A 26728-nucleotide genomic window follows, 5' to 3' on the forward strand; every position below is an offset into this window, starting at 1 on the left:
AAAACGTAATACAGTATAAGTTGTTAATAAACTTGTAATTGTAAATCAATCTAGTCATTGTCTACTAAAATAACCATTGTGCAACCTCATTCTAAATCCTAGGTTAGCTTAGTTAGCCAACAAACTCTGTAATATGTAAAACAAGGGTGTCGTCCTCTGTTTAACTCATTAAACATCTTTTCCAACCCCCACGACTATATGTTGTGACTTCTCCATCCTCATGACTGGCTGTGCCTTGAGCCCCAGCATGCCTTCCATCCCCACCTTAACCTAAAAAAAAAAGAAGCTAAGGTTTCAGAACACCCGGGCGATGTTTCGGTCAGGTCGGACGGGCTGTTAGCGTTCGCTCGGACACGCAATTTCATACCTCCCTGTGAGTACAAATGTCTGTCTGTGTACGCCAGTGATTATAACTGAACAGCTGATCGCCTACATCAGTGACATACATGGTTGCACTGATGAGGCATGCAGAACACCTACATATTATATCAGCTATCAAATTAAATATCAAGTAGGATATGGCCTATCACTTAATAAGGGTTGACAAGCCTTATAAACATCTAAAACACGATAATAATAAAATTAAAATATCTTACCTCAGATCATTTACAGTCAAGAAATATTTCTTATATTGAAATTCGGCTCTGACAATTCTGTAAATTTCTTATTTACATTGATATTGATATTGAAAGATTATTTAAAAAAAAAAGATACAACATAGTAAAAAATAAAACAAATGTCTAGGCGTCATGCACCACGCCTGTGAAGTTACATATGATCTTATTGACGAACATTTCAATAATTAGTAAATAATTTATTTATATGATCCGATTCATATTTCACAATTAAAATTAAACACTGATAATAACAACAGCAATAATAATAACGATAATAATAACGAAAATAATAATGATAATAATAATAATAATAATAATAATAATAAAAATAATAATAATAATAATGATGATAATGATAATGATGATAATAATAATAATAATAATAATAATAATAAAAATAATAATAATAATAATAAAAATGATAATGATAAAGAAATACAAAATTGAAAAGGCAATCAAATGTGAGAAACGATATATGTATGTTGTGTTGTCAAAGTAGGAGAAACAATTGAAACCTGTAATTGTGTGTAAATGAGGCAGAAAGTCAGTTCAGCAACCTGGTTGGGACTTGGTCATAATTTTCGTAATGCCTATAGCAGCTAGATCCACCGATAGACAGGACATTATCAGCAATATCTTCCCAGGCGGTAGTACGTCTCTGTTGTTGGCACGCCTATAGCTGCCAACAACAAATCTTAGGAAATATAATATCACCGTTTTAACATAAGACTTCATTCTTATGAAAAGAAAAGAATATTAACAACTACTTCAGCACCATCACATAATGCGAGCACCACAGCCGCTACAGTGCTAACACGTAAATAACAATACGTTATATCCGCAATAATGTTGAAATTACGACATTCGCTCAAGGTTATTGAGAATTTACAGTCTGTATAAGAAGGCTGTTTCTCTGTTTTCTTTAATTAAAGTCACCTTACAAGGGCGCTCTGCATCAGCATTGGACGTCAGAAGTGACAACACTTCCATCACCAATGTCAAAACACTTATATATTTAGCATCTCCCTCTTCATTTTAAACTAATAACATGTTTATAAAATTGCTGACTCTTTGGGGTGTAAATATACCGCCAGTCTCCACAACTTACTGTTTAGTTCGAATCTTTACTTAATTTCCCTACATACTTTGCTACTAGAAATCTCCTGTACATTTTCGTCCAGTGTTCATGCTTATCTTGCTTAATACTGTAGCCTTTGGAAGGTGGCATGTAGTGCGATCGAATAAATGCCGTCTGATTGACTGGTACATATAGGGAATCATCGGTTGGATCAATACCATGCATTTGGAGTTTGACACACTATGTAAATGGCAAAGGGTTTAGCAAAAACCTATGCAGTTGACATATGCTTTTACGGATTAAATGCGACGTTGGGGCTACTCTGGAAAATCAAGTTTACCGCATAGTGTTGATTTTGGCATTATGTAATTAAAAAATTCAAGTAGCGAGGCACAAATCTCTCCTCATTTACCCTGCTATGGAAATACAGTTTAAGAGGGTTGCCACTGTTCGAGCATTGGCAGAGCAGCTTCATGGAGTGACAACCATCTCGTGGCACAGGCATGAAATATTTGTGTGGTTTGAGTTGACCGACCCTGGAATTACGAAACTGACATTTCCTTTTTTGGCACTATGGGAGTGAGGTAAATGCACACATTTCTCAACACATCTTTACGAGTACGTGGCTGAGATATTTTGCTGCTTCGCTGGCTGAGATGCATATTATGTGCAACACGTTTAAATATGGTAATGCCTAGCATTTGAACTTTCATTCTGCTAGTTACATTTGTATTCGCCACTTGTGTTTGATGCCCCATCTGCAGCAGACCCAATAGAAGTTGTTCATTGGTATATCAAATGGTGAGGCACTGTAATAGCATGTTATATATATTTTCACCAATCGAACCCTAATTACGTCAAATACGTCAATCAAATCCAGCACATCGCGATTTTACGATAAATTATCTCCCGGATCAAAATACTTCACTATCACTGCACGTGATTTACTTACTGAACAGTCGGTACTTTCGTCAACAATTACACTAAATTTATTTGTAGTTCCCTAACCAGTCTTGAGTTACTGCAAATTCCACTAAAGGCTTGCACGCCGACCTTGCACCCTGGTCCGTTTCGTTGCCGTTTTGAGCGGCTGTCTTGGAATCAGGAACATTCGCTTAATGAGGAACATTTTTTTTTTTTAACGAGGGACCAACTGCAGGCTGAGTCACCGACCCACATCAGGGCCATGGGCGGCGAAAATGTAATAATAATAAAAATAATAATAATAATAATAATAATAATAATAATAATAATAATAATAATAATAACTAATAATAAAAATAATAATAATAATAATAATAATACTAATAATACTATGTATTAATAATAATAATACTAATACTACTACTACTACTTTACTACTTTCTACTACTACTAATAATAATAATTATAATAATAATAATAATAATAATAATAATAAAGGGTGCAAAATGAAAAAGATAAAAATGAGAACCAATATATGGCATGTTTATTATTTGTCAATGGTAAGAAGGAACGAATTGAGACCCCCTGCAATTGTGCGAAAATGAAGACGAAAGTCAGATCTGCAACCTGGGACTTGGTCACAATTTTTCGCGATATTAATCTTATAGCGGCAAGGGTCTACCATTAGACAATACATTATGCTTCAATATCTTCTCAGGCGGTAGTACCTCCTGTTTGGTAGCTGCTACTACCTACCTATTGGCTGCTTCGTGCAATTGAAAATTAACAGTTTCATATGTTAAACGGTAAGGTTTCTGCCCTCTTATTTGGGAAAGATTAAACACGACCACTTGTGAGCAGTGCAACCTTTACATTTTAGACTAAAATACAAGAGGAAACAAACATTAAAATCCTGAATGGCATCATTTTTCTGACCAAAACGCTGAGAATAGGACGGTTGTACCCGTGGCGCACAGTGTTGCCCCAACTTGAGGTGAAGATGTGTCCAGCAGGTTGATCAGGGCACCGCCGCCAGGCTGACGACAATAAGCAAGCAATTGTCTTAGAGGTGCGGTGACGTTTCGACGATGATATCTCGGCATAAGTATTTATGGCAAACCTGACATTATGCCTTGGTCGTAGTTACTGGTACTCAAGCTAGTCTAGAGCTAAACGTCCTTTGATGATCAATTTTCTTGCTTGGCTGGGGACGAGGAGGCATAACTTGGAGATGTCAAATTTGTTTGAGAATATGTTAGATGATGAATCTCACAAGCATTAAATGATACTCGTGCACTTGGGTGGCATGCATAGAATTTCACTGTATATATCGGTATTGCAGAGAACTGCTATTAAGCTGAACATACTGTACGTTTGCACATACATAGAAATCCACATGAAAGATAGTAGTTATGTTCATTGGGTGTGTAATAACGACAGTAATATTACTAACAATTACCAAGACAGACTGATGACTGCATGAATCAGAGCTTCTTAATTCATATGCAACATGAGAACATAAGAATGGAGAAACTGCAGCGGGCCTATTGGCCCATACTAGGTAGTCCCATTTTACACTTTCAACCCCTGTTGCTCATATAATATCCATCCTATGTTTGAAGCTATTCCAGCGTATTCGAGTTAATGATGATGTTTGGTAACTTTTCCATTCATCCCTCTCTGTTTCCAAACCAGTGTTTTACGTATTTCGCGCCTAAATCTAGAATTTGTCAATTTAAAACCATTTGTTACGAGGATTCTCTCCTGATTGGATGGTTTGAGTACCTTTGTAATGTCCTTTGTTTAGCCCTGACTTCATTATACCTCTATCCAGGTCGCCCCTCGCTCTACATCTCTTGAGGAGTGCAAATTAAGATGCTTTAACCTGTCTCTATACTCAAGGTTCCTATGCGGGATTAGTCTTGCCATTCTCCTCTGAACTCTTTCCAAAAATTCTATATCTATTCTGTATGCAGTAACCAGAACTGAACTGCATGTGGAGTGTGGTCTCTAAGCGCAAGATACAGTTGGGATGACCTCCGCTGAATACGCATAACTAACACTCCTTTGTATGAACCCAAGTGCTATTAAGCCTTGTTACGAGCAAAAACACATTGTTTACTTGTCTTAGTTCCCTGTATCATTACTCTAAATCTCTCTCATAGTCGGATTTCTCTATGGCATCGTTGTTCATCTGAGTATCTGGTTTCCCTGTTTACATCTCTATACTGAGTACTTTATATTTGTCCACGTTGAATTTCATCTGCCATTTTCCAGACCATTCGAAATTTTTTTAAGATCTTCCTCTGGTTTGTGGAGTCCTCTACGTCGATTTAATAAAACGTCCTATTTTGGTCATCAACAAATTTATTTATATTGCTGTCTATGTCTATATCTATGTCGTTTATGTATATAATAAATAATAATGGTCCAAGTACTGAGCAGCAGGGAACTCCACTAGTGACGTTGTCCAATAGGACTTAAGTGCCGTTAAAACTCACTCGCTGTTTCCTGTCCTATAACCACGCCTAATCCATTTAAGGATGCCATGTGCTTCCACCTTTCTAATTAGTCTTTCGTGGGGGACTCTGTCGAAAACTTTGCTAAAGTGAATGTACCACATCATAATTGTGTGCCTTCGTCCACCGATTCGAAAACTGATGAAAAAGAATGTTAATAAATTAGTTAGACACGAACGCTTCCTTGTGAAGCCATGCTGGGAATCATTGATCCTTGTGCTTCTCCAGGTGGTTTTTCGAATAGAGTTTGAAATGATTGCTTCTAGTAATTTGCCTACTATTGATGTTAGGCTGATTGGGCGGTATTTGAGGATAGTGATCTATCCCCCTTCTTGAAAATCATTATTACATTCGCTATCCTCAGGATTCTGGTACTGCTGCTTTTTTGGGACATGTTAAACAACTGCTAAGGGCATACTAAGCTCTTCCTTACATTCCTTTAATACTCTGGCAAATATCTCATCGGGACTGGTGACACTAGGCTTTAGTTTGTCATTGCTTACTAACATCGCTACTAGTCACTACTATCTCGCTTAATTTGTTTTCTTCACTATCTCTGAATAGAGTCGGTTACCTCGGGTATCATGTTTACATTTTTCGGTGGTGAAAACTGTTGAAAAAATATATATATTCAAATTATTGCTCCATTTCTCCGTCGTTGTCCAGTGAGCTAGCGGTATCGACGTATTGGTCGATCTTTTCTCAGTGTTTAGTTTGACCATTTGGTAGAATCCTTTGGGTTTGTCTTACGCCTCCCTTGCTATCCTTACCTCATTATTCCTCTTGGCTTTCCTTATCTGGGTTTTAACCCTGACCATAATATATAATAATCCTGGGTAAATTTCGCCACGATTTATCCTTCTACCTATAGCCTTCCTTTGGCCAATGATGTTCTTTAAATAATTATTTATCCATTTAGGGTCCTTGTTGTCTGGCCTGAGTTTTTTATATGGTATTTTCTGCCCCTGTGCATTAAGTAACTCATTATTTAAATTGTCGTTGTAGCTTCGGCTATCTCAGATCTCGTTATCAGGTCTGAGTAATCTGTCAGGTTCCACGCCCATGCTGACACCCCTTCTATGAGCTGCTTCTTTAAGCTGTCAAGTTTGCCCTTCTGAAATCTGGTACTTTAGTGGAATTTTCCTTATCTGCCCTGAAACTCTAGCTGGAATCTAATTTCTTTGTGATCTCTGTTTTGCAGTTGTTCCCTACCTCGGCATTGCTAATAGGGTTTCTCCAGTAAACATTCATCGGAAATATATTACTACGAGGGTGGGTTCGGTTATATATGTTGACTTGAAACAGTCCTGGATCGTTTCAGAAAATCCTCTGATTCTGGCCAAGGTTAAAGTCGCCTACTGTACAGACTTTGTTGTGCACAGAAGCCTGCGCATTTCATCCCAGATAAGTCTCTCATTGACTCTATCAAGATTTGTAAGACCTCAATACTCCTGTGATTAATTTTCTATTACCGTCGATTAATTCTATCCAAATTGTTTCTGTATTCCGCTCAGTTTTATTTCATATTTATTTCACACTTCAGATTATCCTGACATAGATTACTACTCCGCCTCCCTTTCTGGTCTGCCTATCGGTATGGAAAATTTGTAACACAATTTTGGTTTTCGACCCGGTAACTTTCACGTGTGTCTAGAGTTGATCCATATTTCCAGTGAATGCTATTATGTAGAATTTTTTTCGGCGGTACATACCAAGGCCCTAATATCATCCATTTAGTTCTCATACTTCTACTGTTCCTTGGCTGGAGCATTTAAGTTAGTCGTGTTCTGAGTCCTCCCTTTACCGCATTTTAGGTTTAAACCCCCTGTCTAATTTAGTTTTGTCATCATTCTAACACTATTTCCCTGTAATCTTTCACTTTGTTTTCCGTTCCCACTGCAGTCCTCCTCCACCCCAGTGCCCATATATGTTCCCCTAGCAGTTTAAAGACTTCTGATATCTTTGAACTGCCCCTCTAGAACCCAGCCAAGTTTGCCACCTCCAGAGACAGGTGTACCCCATCCTAGCATAAGGTCACTTCTGCCGTAAAGTTTTGATTGTTGTCAATGAATGGGACTGTGATATTGACTTGCAATATCCGTCAAGATTGACCCGTTGACACCAACTGCCCTTGACAGCCATTCATTTGCTAACTCTCCTTCTATGGAGCAGGACACCACACATATAATGCGGGATCTCCTCCACCACTGGTCCCTAATATGATCTACTTGTGTCTTGAAGTATCAAGAAGCTCTTCACTCCTCACCGGCCAATATCGTTGCCTCCTGCACTAAGGCAGTTCTAATGGGTTGTTCCCATTACCAGACAAGATATTATCCCATCCTGTCCTTCTATCCCCCACCCCCAGCCCCTGGCAAGCACACCCTCATCCTGTTTTATTTTTTTTTACCACAAAGGCTCTGTCCAGTACACCACCTGTGAGTCACCAACAATAAAAGTTTTTATACCTTCCTTGTCAGCCCTGTCCCGGCTGTACTTAACGTCCATTTCGTCTACCAGGGACTACAGACGAGGTTAATTTACCTTAGCTGTTGTTGTTGTCGTTGTTGTATCCTTGGTGTGTTTCTTAACCACTAGCATGGTAGTCCCTCTCCTCCCCACAACCTTCCAATCGTCATTCACCGGCTTTCCCTGTCTCGTTTCTTCTTTCATCGCACTATCTCTGCCTTTAATTTCAAGATTTCTTGCTCCAATTTGGGTTTTTTCCTTGGTATTCTCTAACTCGGTCCTGAAAGACATAACCCGTTTACAAAGTAACACTAGCCATATCTGGTAATTATCCCCGGGAGCAGGCAGAGAGCTGCCGTGGCCTTTCCCTAGTGAGGTCAGAACACGAAAGGAGATTGCACTATAAGATTCGATACACAGACAATTTAGTCGGAGTTAATTTGTTACACTTTGAAATAACTGTAATCCAAGGTATTAAATTCAGGTGTGTACAAAGAAATATTAACGTGGCCGGACAGTTGGCCGACGGACATTTCACCGACGGACATTTGGCCGAACGGACAATAGACCGAACGGACAACTGGCCGAACGGACAATAGACGGAACGGACAAATGGCCAAACAGAGATGTGGCCGGATGGACATATGGCCAATTATATTTTTATTTTTCTTTCTTCTTTGCAATGTATTTTTTGCACATTTACTAAGGATAACAGATATTAATTATAATGTAATTGCTTTATAAAAATTGCTTCAGTCTTGTGTTTAATATCTGGTAGTCGTCGGAAATAATCAGCATTATTCGGAAACAATCAGCATTATTTTCCCCAATTTCAATTTAACTAGTGAATTACAAGGACTGAGGGTTTATGTAGACAGGGTGACCTTACAAAACATGAGGTCAGGTCAAAAACATGATATCCGCTAATCCACACACCAACACCACCACAAACACAAAAGAAAGGGCGACGTAACTAGTCATGTTAAGTCGGGTGAAGTTTGTAGCCACGCCCGAAACCAACCAAACGTTAGCCTTGCTTGCCTGGACCGATGCAGTCGCTCTTCAGAGGTTGTAAAGGTAAGCCGATATTTTTATTTTATTATTATTATTATTATTATTATTATTATTATTATTATTTTTTGTTATTATTATTATTATTATTATTATTATTATTATTATTATTATTATTATTACTTTATTTAATATTTGTTTCTTTTAAGACCATGGAATTGCAAAGAAGCAATTACATTACAATTAATATCTATCCGTTAGTAAATGTGAAAAGACATTGCAAAGAAGAAAGAAAAATAAATAAAAGGCCATGTGTCCATTCGGCCAAATGTCCGTTCGGTCATTTGTCCGTTCGGTCTATTGTTCCGTTCTGTCAAATGTCCGTCGGTGAAACGTCCGTCGGCCAAATGTCCTTCGGCCATCTGTCCGGGAGCCAATATTAAGTAGATTATCTTGAATAATACCAGTTTTTGTTTTCTACATATGAAAGTGCACGAAACTGGTTCATGGGACACTTATCCAAAAGTAGTAAATATACTAATTCATCATAACAAATACAATTAGACTAAATGTGAGACGATACTCGCCAATGTTATAAGGAGCCTTACATAGTGGTTACCAGACGAACGCCGCAGAAGTGTACAATCCTTTTGCTTTCACAATAGGACGGTGCCAGAATGACCATATTCGTTGGCCTGTCAACCTCATCGCCTTTTCTACTGCATCAGTAACGATTATTATGTTACTAAACTTACGTAAAATAAGTAAATCATGGAATGATATCTGAATTTCATGTCCTCCTTTGGTATTGCGTACTTGTACCCTTAAATTGGTAAACATACAATCCAGCAGCACTGGTCGGGACATTGCCATGTGAGCGTGGACCACAGGGTGGGAGTGCTCTTTTTCGTATAGGGAGAGCTCCACCCGCTACTGAGGTTACGAAGGAAAGGAAAATTTATTCAGCACCACCGGATTTAAGGTAACAAATAATCAACTCAACGAAGTACACGGTAAGTGTGATTAAATTTACATAATATAACACTTGTAACACCGTAAGCAACCGGCAGTGAAGTGCCACTTTGAGACATTCTAAGCAACAGGCAGTGAGCCGTCACTTGTATCAACCGTAAGCAACCTGCTGTAAACGGCTTGTAACACTGTAAGCAACCTGCAGTGATCCGCTTGTAACACCATACAACCCGCAGTAATCCACCTGTGACGCCGGAAGCAAACCAATGGTGATCCACTTGTAACACCGTAAGCAATCGGCAGATCTGCACTAACACCAAAAGCAACTGTCAGTGAAGTGCCACTTGTAAAACCTTAACCAACCTGCAGTTACCTGCCACTTTAACATCGTAAGCAACCGGCAGTTACCTGTCACTTGTATCACCAAAGCAACGGCTCTGATCAGCTTGTAACACTGTAAGCAACCTGCAGTGATCCACTTGTAACACCACATAAACATTCGGCAGTAACTTGCATTTGTAACACCATAAGCAACCGGCAGTGAAGTGCCACTTGTAACACCACAAGCAACCAGCGGTGACCTACTTAAGTCAAACAAAATACAGCAGCGAGCTGCCCCACCAAATACAGGCGGTGAGCAGTGGTACATCGAACAAACTTTGAGACCTAACCGGAGCTCCATATGAATATCAGTAAAAGGATCAGAGGTAGTAGAAATGAACCAGAGCGATGAAAGGAAAGGTGAACATGGATGAAGGTGACGAGACCCATAGGTAGACGTTGTCCTCCAGAGCTGAATGACCACGACTTACGGCAACAGAAGCTGGAGGGGCAAACCTGCCCGAGGCTGAATGCTCAGCACCTGACCAAAATCCCATCCACATGATGGCAGAAGTGCAAGACGAACTGTGATTGAAATGCTGGAAGCGTATTTCACAAAGGAGGATGTCTTCTGAAGGACCTATTTCAACGACGGTGGCGGCACGTGCAGTTCCTAGCAGATCGCTTTTGAAACACTGGGTGAGGAAGTACCTTCCACTACTCTGTAAAGATGGAAGGAAGTCCGTTCAAGATTCTCCGAACACTGCTGGAGACAGCTGGCAACTTGGCCGTTTGTTTACTATAGTACGTAGTATAATATAATACGAAAAACAAAGCATAAACATTAATTAAGCAACGGGGAACTAAGTAACCAATCACCGATCACTTTTACATTTATTCATAATTTATACTACGTACTATAGTAAACAAACGGCCTTGAGTTGCCAGCTGTCTCCAGCAGTGTTCGAAGAATTTTGAACGAGACTGTAGATAGATCCAACCTGTAATATCAGGAAAGGCGACCTTTTTCTCGTCACCGGAGAAGATCTTACTCGCAACAAATGGCTCATGGTTTTGGGCAGGGTCACGGCAGCAGTCCCGGAGCCAATGGTCTAGTGCGCCAGGTGCGTGCGAATCGTATCTGGGGAGTCACGAAGGCCAGTGATCCGTGCATGCCTTATTGAACACGCCACACCGTAAATCGGCAATAGCCCAACGTCGGGAGTATTATCGCCGCTGGCTTCATCAATATCGATGGCGTGTGTTGACATTAAATCTTTCCACCTATGACCCGCCAGATGTAGAAGTGTTTACAGAAAAGTCCTGGTTCTGCTGACTGGATTGTTCGGTGGTGGCGGTGTCCCCGTCACGCCATGGTGGAGATCGACTTCTAGTGATGCTGTGAAGACCAGCCCTCTGCTCACTGGTGAACATCTACTCACAATCCTGTCCGAGAATTTGTGCTGGGACAATTTATTCGGTACTGTTGTCTTGGAACACCATACCGATCTGCACTGACCCGCACTTGTAAGTACAGCCAAGTGATGACATACCCATCAGTACTGAAATATTGTTTTCCTACTCAGAGGTGAACTGGTATATTTAAGTGTTTGAATTTCAACTAATCTAAGAATAACGGGATATGGAAGGACTAAAAGATGAAATATATCATCCAAGTATCTTTAACATTTTTTTATGAATCTCTCCGAAACTCTCGCTTCAATAAATCACGATGTTGGTAAAAGTGGTAGTCTTACTCTTCATTGTATGTGACGCTGTGACCAGGTGAGAAGGCCGGGTCACCTGACCATCTGACCCTGACCACCAACCGTTGTGTGCTATTTAAAGATTAGGGTCATTACCTAATACCTGACCATTGAGGACCTGGTCTCAACCCTTCTCTGTATATATACACCTTGATTTGTATTTCTAGTCTGTAATTCACCCCCTGAAGATGTGAATTACACGAAAGCGCTTTGGGAAATCTGTGTTTTCTTCTTCCTGTGGTTATCAGCATATATATATATATATATATATATATATATATATATATATATATATATATATATATATATATATATATATATATATATCACAAAGCAAAGCATTTTTAACCTTGGACACTGACAATAAATCCTTTCATTCCTCTCAAACAGCACGTTCCTAGACCTTAAGAATAATTTTGACTCTGCCCTATCGTGATGAATTTGTCCCGTTAGTTCGGTCCTCAAGCTTCTAAATATTAATGTTGTTTTCAAGTATGACTCAACCATTACCAATATGTTAATATGAATAGCCCAAGTTTGAATGTAAATGAAGTGTTTATTGTATTCCATGTAGCAAATGTAATTGTAATTATGTAGGTCAGACAGGAAAACACTGCAGCTCAGAATCAAACAACATAAGAATAATATCAGAACTGCATCTGAAAGCAGTGCCTTGTTCGTTCATGTTAGAATAATAATCACCCCATTGCTTGGGAAAAAGCTTAGAAGTATTCAAATCATCTTGTGTCACAGAAAGACTTCTGGTTGAGCTAGTTTGATTAAGAATTAAATCAATAAACCTAGTGATGGTCAGTTCAAAACTGATAATATGTTACATAAATTTATTTGTCAGTGGCCCAAGGTTAAAAAATGCTTTGGAAAACCTTGATCTTGATGTATGACAGTTGTTTTTTTGGGTTCCCTTTTTTCTGACCTGACCTGTCTAGTCACGTCACCTCCCTTCTTAAGCCCTCTACGGTTGTGTTATGTTGGGATTAGTGGATGTCATCATTATAACTGACCTCATGTTTTTAGGTCACCCGTATATTTAAGCCTCTCTCTGTCCATGTAATCCAGTTGCCTCTGAAGATGTCTTGAATAAAGACGAAAGCTAAGGTACTCCGTTGTTTCCATTTTCCTGCTGATTTTATCAAGATTTATCTCTTATCCACGTTTTCATTAGGATTCACTGGAATATATATAATATATATATATATATATATATATATATATATATATATATATATATATATATATATATATATATATATATATATATATATATATTCATTCTATGTGTTAAAGAAATATTTATTTTCGAATCTTTTATCATTAAAATCCTGTCAAACGGGTGTGGTGTATCCCAATAGTTGCTATATAATAATTGAACAGGGTCTGGATGACTAGTTTTTAAACAAACATATTTTATAGATGCTTTCAATGCTCGCCGTCTTCACACCATGATGAAACAACGCCCCAAAAATAAGAATGTTCCAATAGGAGAATAGTTTTCATTATATTTTATATAGGAAAAAGATATTTAGAGAATTATTCCTTATCACATTAACAGGAAAATGCAATATAAAGAAAAGGCAGTCAGAGAACACTCGGTGACTGACAAGATAAGTAAGTACTTTATATCCAAGTTGAGGTAATGAGAAAATGCGTGAGAAGTTTGTGCTTGCTTCAACCTTTCTTCCCCTTTCCATGCACTATTCTCCACTACCGTTTCCTTTCCTTCTTGGGGTCTTCCATACTCTTGATCCACCATACACAGACGTGTTAATAGAGGAACGATAAAATAGGAGTATACACAGGAATCCTATCAGCTTGAAGACACATTCTTGCTCCGGTTAATCAGCCTGATAAATGTAAGTTTGAGCTCGATTGAGCAAATGTAGATTGACTACACTTTAACCGGATTTCTATTTTCAGATTCTGAGACGGTGGAATAAAAATGTTAAAAATTTTATCATCACGGATCGTCTTCCTCGTGGTCTTAGTTAAATTTGGTCTGGCAAAACTTCCACACTTGCATGGTAAGTAATCATTAAGACTTACGTTTGTATACGTACACACACACACACACACGTACACACACACACACACACGTACACACACACACACACAAATGTATTGTTTTTAGACAGCATGATGGTCAAGGAGCGAAAGTCCTGGCAAGTTGCCCTCTAGAGCACAACACAATAATAACAAAACACAAATTAGTCTAGCAAACCGTGGAGAAGAAAACTGAAAAAGGCAAAGTTAAGCTTTGTGGGAAGAAGTGGGTTAATATACTCCAGTTAAAGAGGCACAAGTAAAATGTGAATGAAATAGGGAAGGGATTTCCAGAAATCGAGGAAAGAAGGAGCGTGAATAATGAAGTTCTGTTAGAGGTAACTTGCGTGGCGTAAGGTTCACATGATACCGAAGGAGGTATTTAGCGACTGGGTTTCAAAAAGTGGAAATACCTGTTATATTTCATTGGTGGATTAACATTGGAACTTGAGATAGGAAATAGAAAGCAAAAAAAAAAATAGATCATCTGCTGTGAAGGAGAGTGAAGGAGATAATATGGGAGTGATACGCAGCTATCAAACAGGGAGGTACTACCCCCAGGGAAGCTACGGTAGACGCTGCTGCTACAGTGTATGGCATCACAAAAATTGTGACCAAGTCCCAGGTTGCTCATCTGACTTTCTGCCTCATTTACACGATTGCTGGGTCTCAATTGCTTGTCTTACTATTGACAACACAACATACATACTGTATATCGTTTCTCATTCTTGATATATTTCTTCACTTTTGTATTTATTTATGGTTTTTATTATTATTATTATTATTATTATTATTGTTATATTTTCGTCCCCCAGGCCCTGATGTGGGTCAGTGACCTGTGCCCGGGTGGGCTAATCCCCGTAAAAAAAATAGTGGGAAGTTATGCAAAAGTAAAGGCTGGATCGCCACAAAAAATGACCCCATATTTTGTTTTTTACCGTCTTTGTAGCACTAGATATGTGAAGGATTCCAGGCATGAAAGACATGAGTGGTTAGTTTAATTGGCACGCTAATGAATGAAAGTAGAGGCTGGAAATTATTTGATTTCAAGAAAGAGAGTTAGTGTTTTGATGGCATTAAAAATAAAATGGTTGTCTTTGCACAGCTGAACTACAGACACAATATATTCAACCACTGGGCATCAGAATGGTAAATAAACTGTTGTCCAGGTCGTGGATACAGTATGGAGTAAGAAACTGGTAAGAACGAGAACTAACTTCTGAAAAAGCAAAGGTCAAAATATTAAATATTTGATAGTTTCAGAGATCACAGTCGATTACAAATTAAGAGAGCGAAAAGTTCTGTGTTTGAATGGCTAGAAGGGACACCTCACTGGGTGTTGTGGAGATGGTGTTTTCTTTAAGGCGCTCGTTTAAGACAGATTACAAGACCTTAGAGATATCTTTTGTGAGGAATAGGGTAAACCACTTTTAGGGAGGAATGATAAGAAAAATATACTAACTTAGAAAAGACGAAATTAAATTGGGTGCTTTGTATGGATCTAGAATGGAGACTAGAAAACATTATAAATGTATTAAATCTCGCCTAGGGTATCGGAAATACTATTACTAGCCTCAGGAGTATTTGAGATTTACCTGTTTTCATCTATGTTTCAAGAGTTTTTTATTTATTTTTTATTTTTTTTGCATATTCTAGTTAGTGCCCAAGACACACTAACGTCAGCGAGAGAAGCGGTGAAGGCTGTTTTGGCACCAGAGACATATTCCACATGCTCCGTCTTTCTATTCCATGACGGTACCATCTCTAGTTCCTCTGCCTTCATGGTGAGTTACAGTGGAATTATTACCAAATGATGATAATCCTGACAGCTGCCTTTTCTTCATCAGTAATGAAACTTTAATTTCTGTTATCGATGCTCCAGATGTTAAGACAGCTCCGAGCCTCTGGTGGGGTGGGGATGTTCCAGGTACCTGTGCACAACCAAGAATTAAACGTTTCGCTTGTTCAGCTTAACAGAGCGGTAGCTGACGCTCGCCAGGTAAGTGACACTCATTATTTCTAATATTATTATTGTTTGTCACGAATTACAATTCTTTTAATGTGGATATGTCATTTTCACGATTACTACTGAGGCGGTGTAATGGTCAGCAAGCTTGCAACGTAAGGGAGCGGATCCGGGTTCGATCTCTGTGCAGGGTGAAACTATGGGCATGTTTCTTTACTCCATTTTCCTCTGGCTACCCAGCAGTAATTGGGAAACTATATGTTAATCGATTTGCGAATCGTATTCCGGGGTAATGGTTAGCCAGTGCAGGTCCGGTCTTCTCTGACTATTCCTTGACACCGGGCACGCAGCTCGTTAACTTAGGGTGTGGTTGTTGTGTTGCCGACAGCTTCTACACCTTAAACAAATTCACGCCTGTGTGGCCCTTGGGCCGGCCATTCTCGTTACACAAGGGGCAACCATTATTATTATTACTACAGGCGGGTAGGTCACTCTCACATTACTACTGAGGCGGGTTGGTCTCTCCGATATTACTCCTAAGGCGGGTAGGTCACTCTCACATAACTTATATCGTATTGTTATCAACAGCTGCTACAGGTGTCATGGTGCGTGACGGTGGTGGTGGTGAGCGACGACCCAGTCTTCCTCACCGCCTTCGCCGAGTGGTCCCTGAAGGGCCGCCTCCTTGTGTGGTCGACGAGGCTCCTCGTCGTCACCCTCCTGCCCCTCCCAGAGCTCCAACACCTACACAAAACCTTCTCTATGACCAATTCCATGTTGCTCGTCGTGGACGACACAATATCTCGAAGGTTTACATCTTTCTTCTTCCGAGTGTGTCTGTGTTTATTATGAATTAATAAAAAGTTGCCTGTCTATAAGTTACTTGTAATTAAGAGTATTAACAAATACCTGAAACAAGTAATTAAGGAGGAATGTATTTTTTACAGGTGTAAACTATATGTGCATGTGCCCTACAGTCCAGGGGAAGGTGAGGTTATTCATCTTGCTTCCTGGACAAGACAAAGGGGCCTGTGTCTTAACACTCGATTCCCGCTGTTTCCTGAAAAATTTTCAATGTAAGTATTGTGCTGTCTTACGATCACCCAAACATATATTATTACCCATGATTGTTTTGTTTTTTTATTGGGCATTCCCCTACATCCTTGTGTAAGGTGAAGCGCAGAAGCTTTTACAGCGCCCAACAAGGAAGCATGCTAAGTTTATGCTTGCCTTTATGTCTCACGAGTTAGGGCGTAGAAGCCTGAAGAGTCAGTGGTTTTTATGTCATTAAGTTATTGGAAGCTCCAACAACTTTCCCTGAATACGAATTCGCAACTTTCGACTTACAACAGGTACCTACTTTACTGCTAGGTGAACAGGGACTAATGGGGGCTAGGAAGTAAGTCCAAACAACTTCCACCGGCCCGGGAATCGAACCCGTGACATCTCGCTTGCGGGGCAAGAACGGTACCGCTTCTACCACCGATCCCCCATTGATCTACACGATATCATTTTGACGCCATAATGAGGTATGATAAAACAGTGCAGAAAAAAAATATTTCATAGTTCTGCTGATGATATGAGATATATAACAGAGTAAGATAACCTATGGCAAAGTATCCTTTGGGTATTTTATTCGAGCTAACGCCCAACGATTTTATTCAGCCAAAAGGACCCCCTGCCCTCAAAACTCTATAGGGTTAAAGATCAAGAACTGTAACTGACGGTCCCTTCTCTCGCCCGCCGTGTATAGTGTTAATACTTTTCAAATATAATATGAACTGGGAAACGATTTACTGAAATATAACATATCAAAAGATTTTGAACATAAACTGTGAATGTTTATTGATACTAAAGATGATGACTACGGTGACAGCGCTATGACAAAAGGTATTTTATCATCACACTGCGTTGGTATAGAGGAAGTGCATGGGAGAGGATGAGCAGAGAAAAAGTTCTGAAAAGAAGATGAGGAGATTATGGCTGAACGATGCTGGTGGATAATTAAAGACAACGCAGTAAAAACAGGTTGATAAAGGATGTGCACATAGATATTAACTTGATATTAAAGTAAATTTGCTCTGTTTGGGAAATTGAGGTGATGTAAAAAAATATATACATACAAATATTCCAAAATAATTTAGGGTAAATTAACGCTTCTGGGAAAACTACAGTAACTTGAATCTACTTATAAACAAAGAAAAACTACATGCATAATTAACTTACAGACTTTAATTACAATTCCGCGGATACTATTCGTCATCCCTCCCACCGCGCGCCATATAGAGAAAGACAAGTTAGAGTGGAAAAATCTAAAAGTATAGACCTGGGAAAGAAGATTGATTTTATTTATACAAAAAATAATCCAAACAATCATTTCACCGATGCAATAAAAAAAAAACAGTTATGCTACAGTATAGATTTATGAACCTTCTATCTTTTCCAGATTTATTCGCAGACCAACACTTAAACTGGTGATGGTGGGAGGTATACTAAACCGACAGGTGACGAAGGACGATCCAGAGGCTCCAGGAAGAAAGAGGCTTTGGTTTACCGGACTTGATGTTACAATGCTGGAACACATCGCCACTGCATTAAATATGTCGTAAGTTGAATTATTATTCTCTGTGGATAGACTGATAGATAGAAAGGTATTCATTACGTAAAATTACTATACAAGCTCACAATTTTTAGCATATATTTACTTGGGTAGTGAGTATGAGACGTATATCTAGAATGAAGATACACAATTAATAGTAAACACTCAGTTAATTCGACTAAGGATGAGCCCAGGAGAACCTATGAAATAATTTTCATCGGAAACTTTTTGTGAGGTTAAGGAAGTAATCATAAAAAAATATCTACAAAACTGGCAAATAATTTGTTTAATAAATGTAACAAGAACCCTATTGGAGTTAGACAATTGATACTGATGGATCATTCCTACAACAGAAAGTTCATAGGTCGGTAATAAAGAATTTAGTTCTCCTCACTTGATTAACTTTACCAATTATGCAGCTTTAAATTAAAAGTTCTAATTAGTTGACACTAACATTGTATTAATGTGTTAGGTAAATTATCCCTTTCCTTTATACCTGTAAAGCAGAAAGCGTTTCTCCTGAACTGTGTACACCAGGTAAGACAAAATAATGTTCACTTCACCTTGAACCATGTTTATTTACATTTCTAATCCCTATAATGCAGGTGAAACAAGAATACATTATTATTAATTAATTAAGGATAAAAAAATCAATGTTGGTTTAGCACAGCCTCTCCACGCATAACCTATATAGTTCAAAGTGTTTCCTTATCAAAAATGAATTTACCATTGTACTTTAGAAATTTATGAGAGACTCTTCGACAATAAATCTATATTGTTATCCATAAAACTTGAATACTAATTTAGTTCTTTATTTATACACGCCATCAAGGAGAGTGAGGAGCATGTTAATGTTTTTCTGTTTATTTGTTAGGTACACGTTCGTGACGCCTCCTGATAGGTCCCTAGGAACCCTGAGGGAAGATGGAACCTGGTCCGGGATGGTGGGGATGGTGGCAAGAAAGGTGAATCCATTTAAATGAGTATATCCAAATAAACTACCTGGATTCAATCAATCAATCGGAGTAAAGTCCTCATATCTGTGGGTTGGGGACAACAGTCCTCCACTCTAAACTTTCCCGAGCTGTTTCTACCATTCCTCTAAGGTTTTGTATATCCCTGGGAACCCAGTTTTTAATTTAATTCATCAACCCAGTCTCTGCCTTCCTCTGGCCCTCCTACGTCTATCTTTGACCATTAATAGTTATATTATTATTTCATCGTGCCTAATTATATGACCAAATTATATAATTTTTCTTTTTCTGTTCATTTCAAAGATTTTCTTGGAATTTTTGCTAATCTTAGTACTTTTTCATTTGTTTTCCAATCAGTGCAGCTTTTTCTGAGCATTCGCCTAAAACACTTATAAAATCCAAGTGTCTCTCAAACGTTCATTCATGATTAGCTCACCTTTCTGTCAACCTAATTATTTACAGATTTTCTCTCTTTACCATTTCAAACAATTTTCAAAGAGGGACAGGGAGCCTTTTAATTAATTGCCATGTATTATGCTTACTTCAGGAGGTGGATCTTAGCCCACAGCTTTTCGGAGTGAGTGTTAGCCGCGCCGAGGTGGTGAGTTTTACATACCCAATCCAGACATTCAGCCTTAGGATCTTGGCGAGTAGGGGTAAGGCACAAGTGGACACGTGGGGCTTCCTACTGCCCTTCGACCCTCTAGTGTGGATGGCCATCCTCGTGTCGTTCTTGGCGACGCCTGCGGCAGCATTCATTGCAACGTCCTGGCTCTCTGCTAAGACGACTCGTCAGAATAACAATACTACACATATTTTCGTCTTCTTTCGCGTATTGTTTCAGCAAGGTAAACTGTGTTGTTTTCAGAGTCCAGGTTCAGCTGTTTTCTGCTAAAGTTACTTATTCTTACCTACATATAGTGTAAAATATTGAAGTCATAGTAATTTGGTATTTTTCATTACAATTGGTGACTTTCTCCTTTCTCCACATCTTTGTCCAGCTGTTGCTCTTCTTTCTGCAAATCATGCTTTCATTGGTATCCTATTGGCAGTGATTGCTATAGGCTTCGTAAGCTACTCATACATTCCCTTCTATGCTAACTAAATACACAAATTAATATTCTTAGATGATCAAACATATAATTACTTTTTTGCAAAGCAAATAATAACCTTTCCCACATTCTTCTACAAGTTACGGCACAAAGTCTCACAAAATAAAGACATACACACGCTGGAAAGTAACCAAAACTAAGACACTCTTTTTCCTAATAGAGTTTCCTCCTGTAGATATCTCAGTAGCAACAGTCTGGTGGTGGCACCGGATAGTACTGGCGGTGTGGATATTGATGACGCTGGTGTTAACACGGAGCTACGCCGGCAACCTCATGGCCCTCCTGGCCGTAAGACACATTCCTCAACCTTACCAGAGCCTCCGGGACGTGCTGGATGACCCGTCAGTCAACATGATGTGGGAGGCCAACACAAAATTTATAAAATATTTTAGAGTAGGTCATTGGTAATGAATCTTCTACAAAATACTTAAAATAAATAAAAAGTGTAAACGTGAATAAAATTGGTTGATAAAAAACTCTGGTGATGTAGATCGGTCATCAGATAAACAGAGGGCCCTCGAACTTTATTCAGATGAGAATGTAAACTCACCCTCAGTATTAACATTACACATGCTAATCAATACTACACACTATCATAAATTTCTCAATAAATATTAGTAAAATTGCCTGATTTAAAACAATCGACTCTCAGTTTCTCAAGTTATTCTCAGAACTTACGTTTTTTCCTAAAATTTAGATAACAGTACTTGTGAATAGCCTAAGGTCTTTTCTTTATATTGTTTACAATAGCTATACCAGGTGCGGCGGCCGAGTGTATTCGGTGTTCATCTTCTGTCATGAGGCTCTCTGGTCCGCATCCGGGGTGTACCCAATCCACCTACCTGTATATGGTGGAAGAAAGGTGGATGAGCGCAGTGCCGGCCACATTGCTTCCTTGTGTGTTGAAAGGGCTTAGTGTTGTAACACCAATACCTCTAAGTCGCTGTGAAGTGTTCGGGACCCTATTCCACTCTTTTTCTTTTATATTTCCTCAGTCTGTGGAATCAGGAATCTTCTTTGAGGTCGCAGAGTCAGAGAAGAAAGGACATATAATATACAGTGTGCCCTCACAATTCCAGAATAACATTGACACTCAGGTCAGACCTGGCAGCCATGTCTTTGTAGCAGAAGACGCTTTACATAAAATAATCATGAACCACGACTTCTCACAAAAAGGTTATAGTTTGCGTTGTTTTTTAATAATAATAATAATAATAATAATAATATATATATATATATATATATATATATATATATATATATATATATATATATATATATATATATTGATAGGAAAATGGAAACAACGGGCACCTTAGCTTTCGTCTTTATTCAAGCCATCTTCAGAGGCAACTTCAGTTGTCTGAAGATTTATCTTATCCATATTTTCATTTATGAAAAAAAAAAAAAAAAAAAAAAATATATATATATATATATATATATATATATATATATATATATATATATATATATATATATATATATATATATATATATATATATATATATATATATATATATATATATATATATATATATATATATAACCACAAGGATATGAATTACACGAAAGCACTTGGGAACTTGTTTTCTTCTATCCTTGTGGTTATCATATATAAATCACCGCTACTACAGTTTTTACTTGCATATATATATATATATATATATATATATATATATATATATATATATATATATATATATATATATATATATATATATATATACATATATAAAACAAAGAAGTATGTCTGTGTGCTTGTATGTCCTCACGAGAATCTCGGAAACTACTTTACCGATCTGTAGTGATGATGGATGGTGTTATATGTAGTGATGATGGATGTAGTTACATGTAGTGATGATGGGTGGTGTTATATGTAGTGATGATGGATGGTGTTACATGTAGTGATGATGGATGGTGTTATATGTAGTGATGAAGGATGATGTTATATGCAGTGATGATGGATGTAGTTATATGTCATGATGATGGGTGGTGTTATATGTAGTGATGATTAGACAATAAAATAATAACAGTTTAATGCTAATAAAATATATTTTGCTGTACCGTTGTAGTGAAAAACATGGTGGAACTTACATACACCGTTAATGAACTATTGATGGAAGAAGAAGTTTTGGGGACTGAACAGTGAGATAATGTGGAGCCTCCCGGAGGGTGGCGTCCTACCGTTGCCTAGCGGATGAGCCGCCGGAGGACGGCGATTCTACTAATAATAATAATAATAATAATAATAACTTTTATTGTTCTTCATCTCATTATTATTAATACGTTTATCATTACTAGCACTATTGATAATAGTATAATAATTTTGCTAATCCTGTTTCAATTAGTATTTCATGATTACAAATAAAACAACATTTGAAATACTTTTCTGAAATCCTAAGCTTTTCTTAAACTGGTAATGAAGCTTGATTGAAGTACCGATTTACCCTCCAAAAATATATATTGCTAATTCAGAGTTGATGGAGTGATACTGAGCCATCTATTGAAAGAGGCTAAGCACACTACCAAAGAAATTTAAACGCGCCTTAGTATGAAATCTGTTGAAACAGAGTAAGCTAACCCTTAAGAAAGATGTGATATTCGTGAATGACCTAGAGGCAGAAAAGTTTTTAAAATATATTTTATTATTAATAATATTATTGTTATTAATGATAGTAACAGTACTTATAGAAGTATTTCTATTGTCCTTATTTTTACCATCAATACCAATACTTGCCAGAATAAGAAACAAGCAAATTACTTACTTCATTATCAAACTAATAACAAGTATTAAGTTAATGTTAGTAATGGATCAATGCAAATTATAGTTAAATGGGAGCTCCCTAAATCTTACCTTTGATAAGGACATTACAGTCCATAGGGATTCAGTAAATATTCAATATAAGGTTTACTTCGGATGACTTCATCTGGGGTAAAACAAATGGATGGATGAAGACACAGATTGCGATGGGTCATAATACCTTTTCATCCTTGACTGATGAAGCTAAAGTAAAGAATGGGAATATCACCATCAGTGTGTACGTATTACAGTAGTAAAATGCACAATAATTCATATTTATGAACACGTAAATATATATACAATAATTGATTCCTACAGGGCGATGTGACTTTTATCTCTCTAGGGAAACGTTCCTCTCCTCAAAGTATGCTATGATTGGTCAGAAGGACAGTCCCCTGATTCCAGCATGGAGCAAAAGGTGGTACCACAACTTAATATCTGTTACTACAGTAATGGCACATGTTTTAAAATTGTCAAAATATTTCAAGACAGTAATCATATACACTCATTTTCTGTTTTACAAGACTAGTTTATTTAAATTATTTTCTATTTTATTATTATGACTCATATTCAGCATTCTATGAACAAAATATCAGAGTACTAAACCTCACTATTTTTACCTGGCATATCTCCAGTCACCTCATGCACAGTAGAGGTCTCAATATTAATTATACTATACATCCGATATCTTCTCCTCATATGCCACACATATAGTACATCTTCCCATATCTTTGAGCATAATGTGTATAATATTGACATTGGTCTTGTCGTAATGTCCTGCATATCCTCAAAACTTTATGTCAAAATGTTTTGTGCTTCCCGGAAGGTGAGCGTATAATAGCCGCCTTATAGTCCGTCCCACATTGCTCAGTAACTTTTGAACCATTGGAGGGGATTTTGCGAATGCTTCCCAGGTCACTATCTTAAATCTCCAAGTCGCACTTTTAGTCCAAATGTCAAAAACATTTTACCGATTTTCTCGTTGTTGTAACCCGCATTATTGATTTTTTTGTTATCACCCAGCCCCTTACCGTACATCAAGACAAACTATTTACCCTGTTAAACATCTCTCTCTCTCTTATATATCTTAGCCATCTCTTGCTTCACACTGTGAATATAACTCAACACCTTATATTAGTGCTTGTATAGAGCCAATGTTCATCTCCATTTTCGCATCCTACAGACACAGGCAGATATTTGAGAGCGGGCTGAAGGAATATTGGTTGAAAATATTTTTCCGCAACATAACTGCCTGTGTGCACGCCCCGACCAGGACCACCATCACCTCGTCCATCTTTCTGAATAACGTTTTGGTAAAGAATGTTCCTTGTATGTAGTAATTTTCAGTGTTTGTACACGTGTATTGGTTAGCATAGAAAATATGGTCCCTAAAACCTTTTGATGGAAAAATGTGGCTGTCCTAGCAACATATTGGTTTATTTATTATATATACGAGTATAGTGTTGATTTTATGCTGTATTATAGAGCTCCTTCATATTTCTTCCTCGTGTTATTCTTATAAAACTATTCCTATTAAATATTTTAGTTGCTTAATTTACATTTGCCTGTTCTCGTCATTCTCGTGTGCTCTTTGTGTTTACATGGTCTCTGTTCTTCTTTAGTTACAGCCTACTGACATACTCTAAGAAATCAGAGTTTTCAAAAAGTTGGATGGCATTATACTGTATATCTAGGAGGCTTAAACCCGTCTTACTCCACCACTAACGCACATTTTCTTCTTCAGGGAATGTTTGTAATTCTTGTCGGAGGAGAAGCCCTCGGACTTTTCGTATTAGCTTGTGAGATCGTCCTCGCCAGGATTCGCCCGTTTTTTAACTCTGTCGAATAACCAAATAACTGTTTAACCTTATGCATCCGCCCCCTTGCCCTCATAATAATGACTAAATCCTTCAGCAATAACAATTGTATTTGACTAAAAATCTCATTAATTATTTTTCTCGCTTTTAATAAAATTATTAAATAACACAGGAGGCGGTAAACATGGAACTTACCACTAATTGCATTAGTTAGTTTCGTTTATGTGTGTCATTAGAGGTTACACAGCTTAAACTCCATAATAAATGTACTGTAGAACTTGTTGAAGAATTCGGTCAACATAGACTGTATCTTTTGTGACATAATAAAAACACTAGGTTACGTATCAGACATTTGTTCTTTTAAACTTTGATGTATTTTATTCTTTTTCTTTGATGTATTTCTTCATCATCAGTTACATTCGGGATATATATATATATATATATATATATATATATATATATATATATATATATATATATATATATATATATATATATATATATATATATATATATATATATATTTATGTAATCACAATGAAAACGTTGATAAGATAAATCTTGATAAAATCACACAGGAAAAGGGAAACAACGGAGCACCTTAGTTTTCGTCTTTATTCAAGACATCTTCAGAGGCAACTGGATTACATGGACAGAGAGAGGCTTAAATGTTGGTGTGGGGATTAGTGGATGACATCATTATGACCTGACCTCATGTTTTTAAGGTCACCCTGTATATTTAAGCCTCTCTCTGTCCATGTAATCCATCCCATTGAACACCCTTAGTAAAACGTGCATTAAAAGGTTACAAACAGTACAAAATATAGCCCTCAGATTTATATATAACATAAAATATACAGACCACATCAATAATGAACAGCTACACAAGAGAGCAAACCTCTTAGCAATCAATGTAGATATACACAACAAAGCTGTAAATATTTGGAAAAAGTGACTGAACTTAACACAGAAACATATCAAAACTGGATAAATAATATAGACAACGAAGAATTCCAAGAACACAGTTGGTTAAAATCAGCCAGGAAGAAAGTAATTGAACCATCTCCTGCCCCAATATACATATAAAACATTAATAGAGAGAATAAAGATGAGAGTGACCTACCAGCTCCACAAGAACCTGGCAGGCCTCTCCATACAGTGTACCTTTAGACTAACATAACTAATATTTAACATTTAACATTTAACATTGAACTAACATCTTAGCAAAAAAAAATGTGACTACCTCCCAGCTACACAAGGACCTGGGTGGGCTCACTAACTCCATCAATAAATAAAAAAAAAATAATAACCACTACATGATAGAAGAAGTAATTGAACCACCTCCTGCCTCAATATACACATTTCTACATAAAACATTACTAGAGGAATAAAGATGAGAGGACCAACCAGCTCCACTCAAGAACCTGCAGGCCTCCCCATACAGTGTACCTTAGACTAACACAACTAATACCTCTAACTAACACCTCTGGTAGGACTACCCTCCCAGTTACACAAAGGACCTGGGCGGCTCACTAACTCCAACAATATTAAAAATAATAATAATAAGCAGCATTATATAAATAAACCAATATTAATACAAAGGTTCATTAACCTAAGGGGAGCAGAACAAAAACAAAACACCAATAAGAAAGATGAAGCGATCGGTTTGAGCCCAGATTCTTTCTACTCCTACTGTATTTCAGTTTCACCACTTTTCCTTCAAC

General features: G+C 37.6%; 1 protein-coding gene across 1 annotated transcript in view; it reads left to right on the plus strand.

Annotated features, from left to right (window-relative positions):
• The window catches only part of LOC121873804 (probable glutamate receptor), a 40558-nt gene extending 15224 nt beyond the window's left edge, over positions 1-25334 (plus strand). The window contains exons 2-14 of the mRNA XM_042377508.1: positions 13613-13716; positions 15392-15519; positions 15618-15734; positions 16290-16510; positions 16649-16777; positions 18148-18306; positions 19175-19265; positions 19822-20122; positions 20562-20779; positions 21382-21562; positions 23506-23605; positions 24371-24500; positions 24932-25334. Coding sequence (XP_042233442.1) covers positions 13635-13716; positions 15392-15519; positions 15618-15734; positions 16290-16510; positions 16649-16777; positions 18148-18306; positions 19175-19265; positions 19822-20122; positions 20562-20779; positions 21382-21562; positions 23506-23605; positions 24371-24500; positions 24932-25036 — 1962 coding nt within the window. The 5' untranslated portion in view covers positions 13613-13634 and the 3' untranslated portion in view covers positions 25037-25334. The remainder of the gene's footprint in view (positions 1-13612; positions 13717-15391; positions 15520-15617; positions 15735-16289; positions 16511-16648; positions 16778-18147; positions 18307-19174; positions 19266-19821; positions 20123-20561; positions 20780-21381; positions 21563-23505; positions 23606-24370; positions 24501-24931) is intronic.
• The last annotated feature ends 1394 nt before the right edge of the window (positions 25335-26728 follow it).

The sequence above is a fragment of the Homarus americanus genome, unplaced genomic scaffold, assembly GCF_018991925.1.
Source record: "Homarus americanus isolate GMGI-L3 unplaced genomic scaffold, GMGI_Hamer_2.0 scaffold25827, whole genome shotgun sequence".
Classification (NCBI taxonomy): Eukaryota; Metazoa; Arthropoda; class Malacostraca; order Decapoda; family Nephropidae; genus Homarus; species Homarus americanus.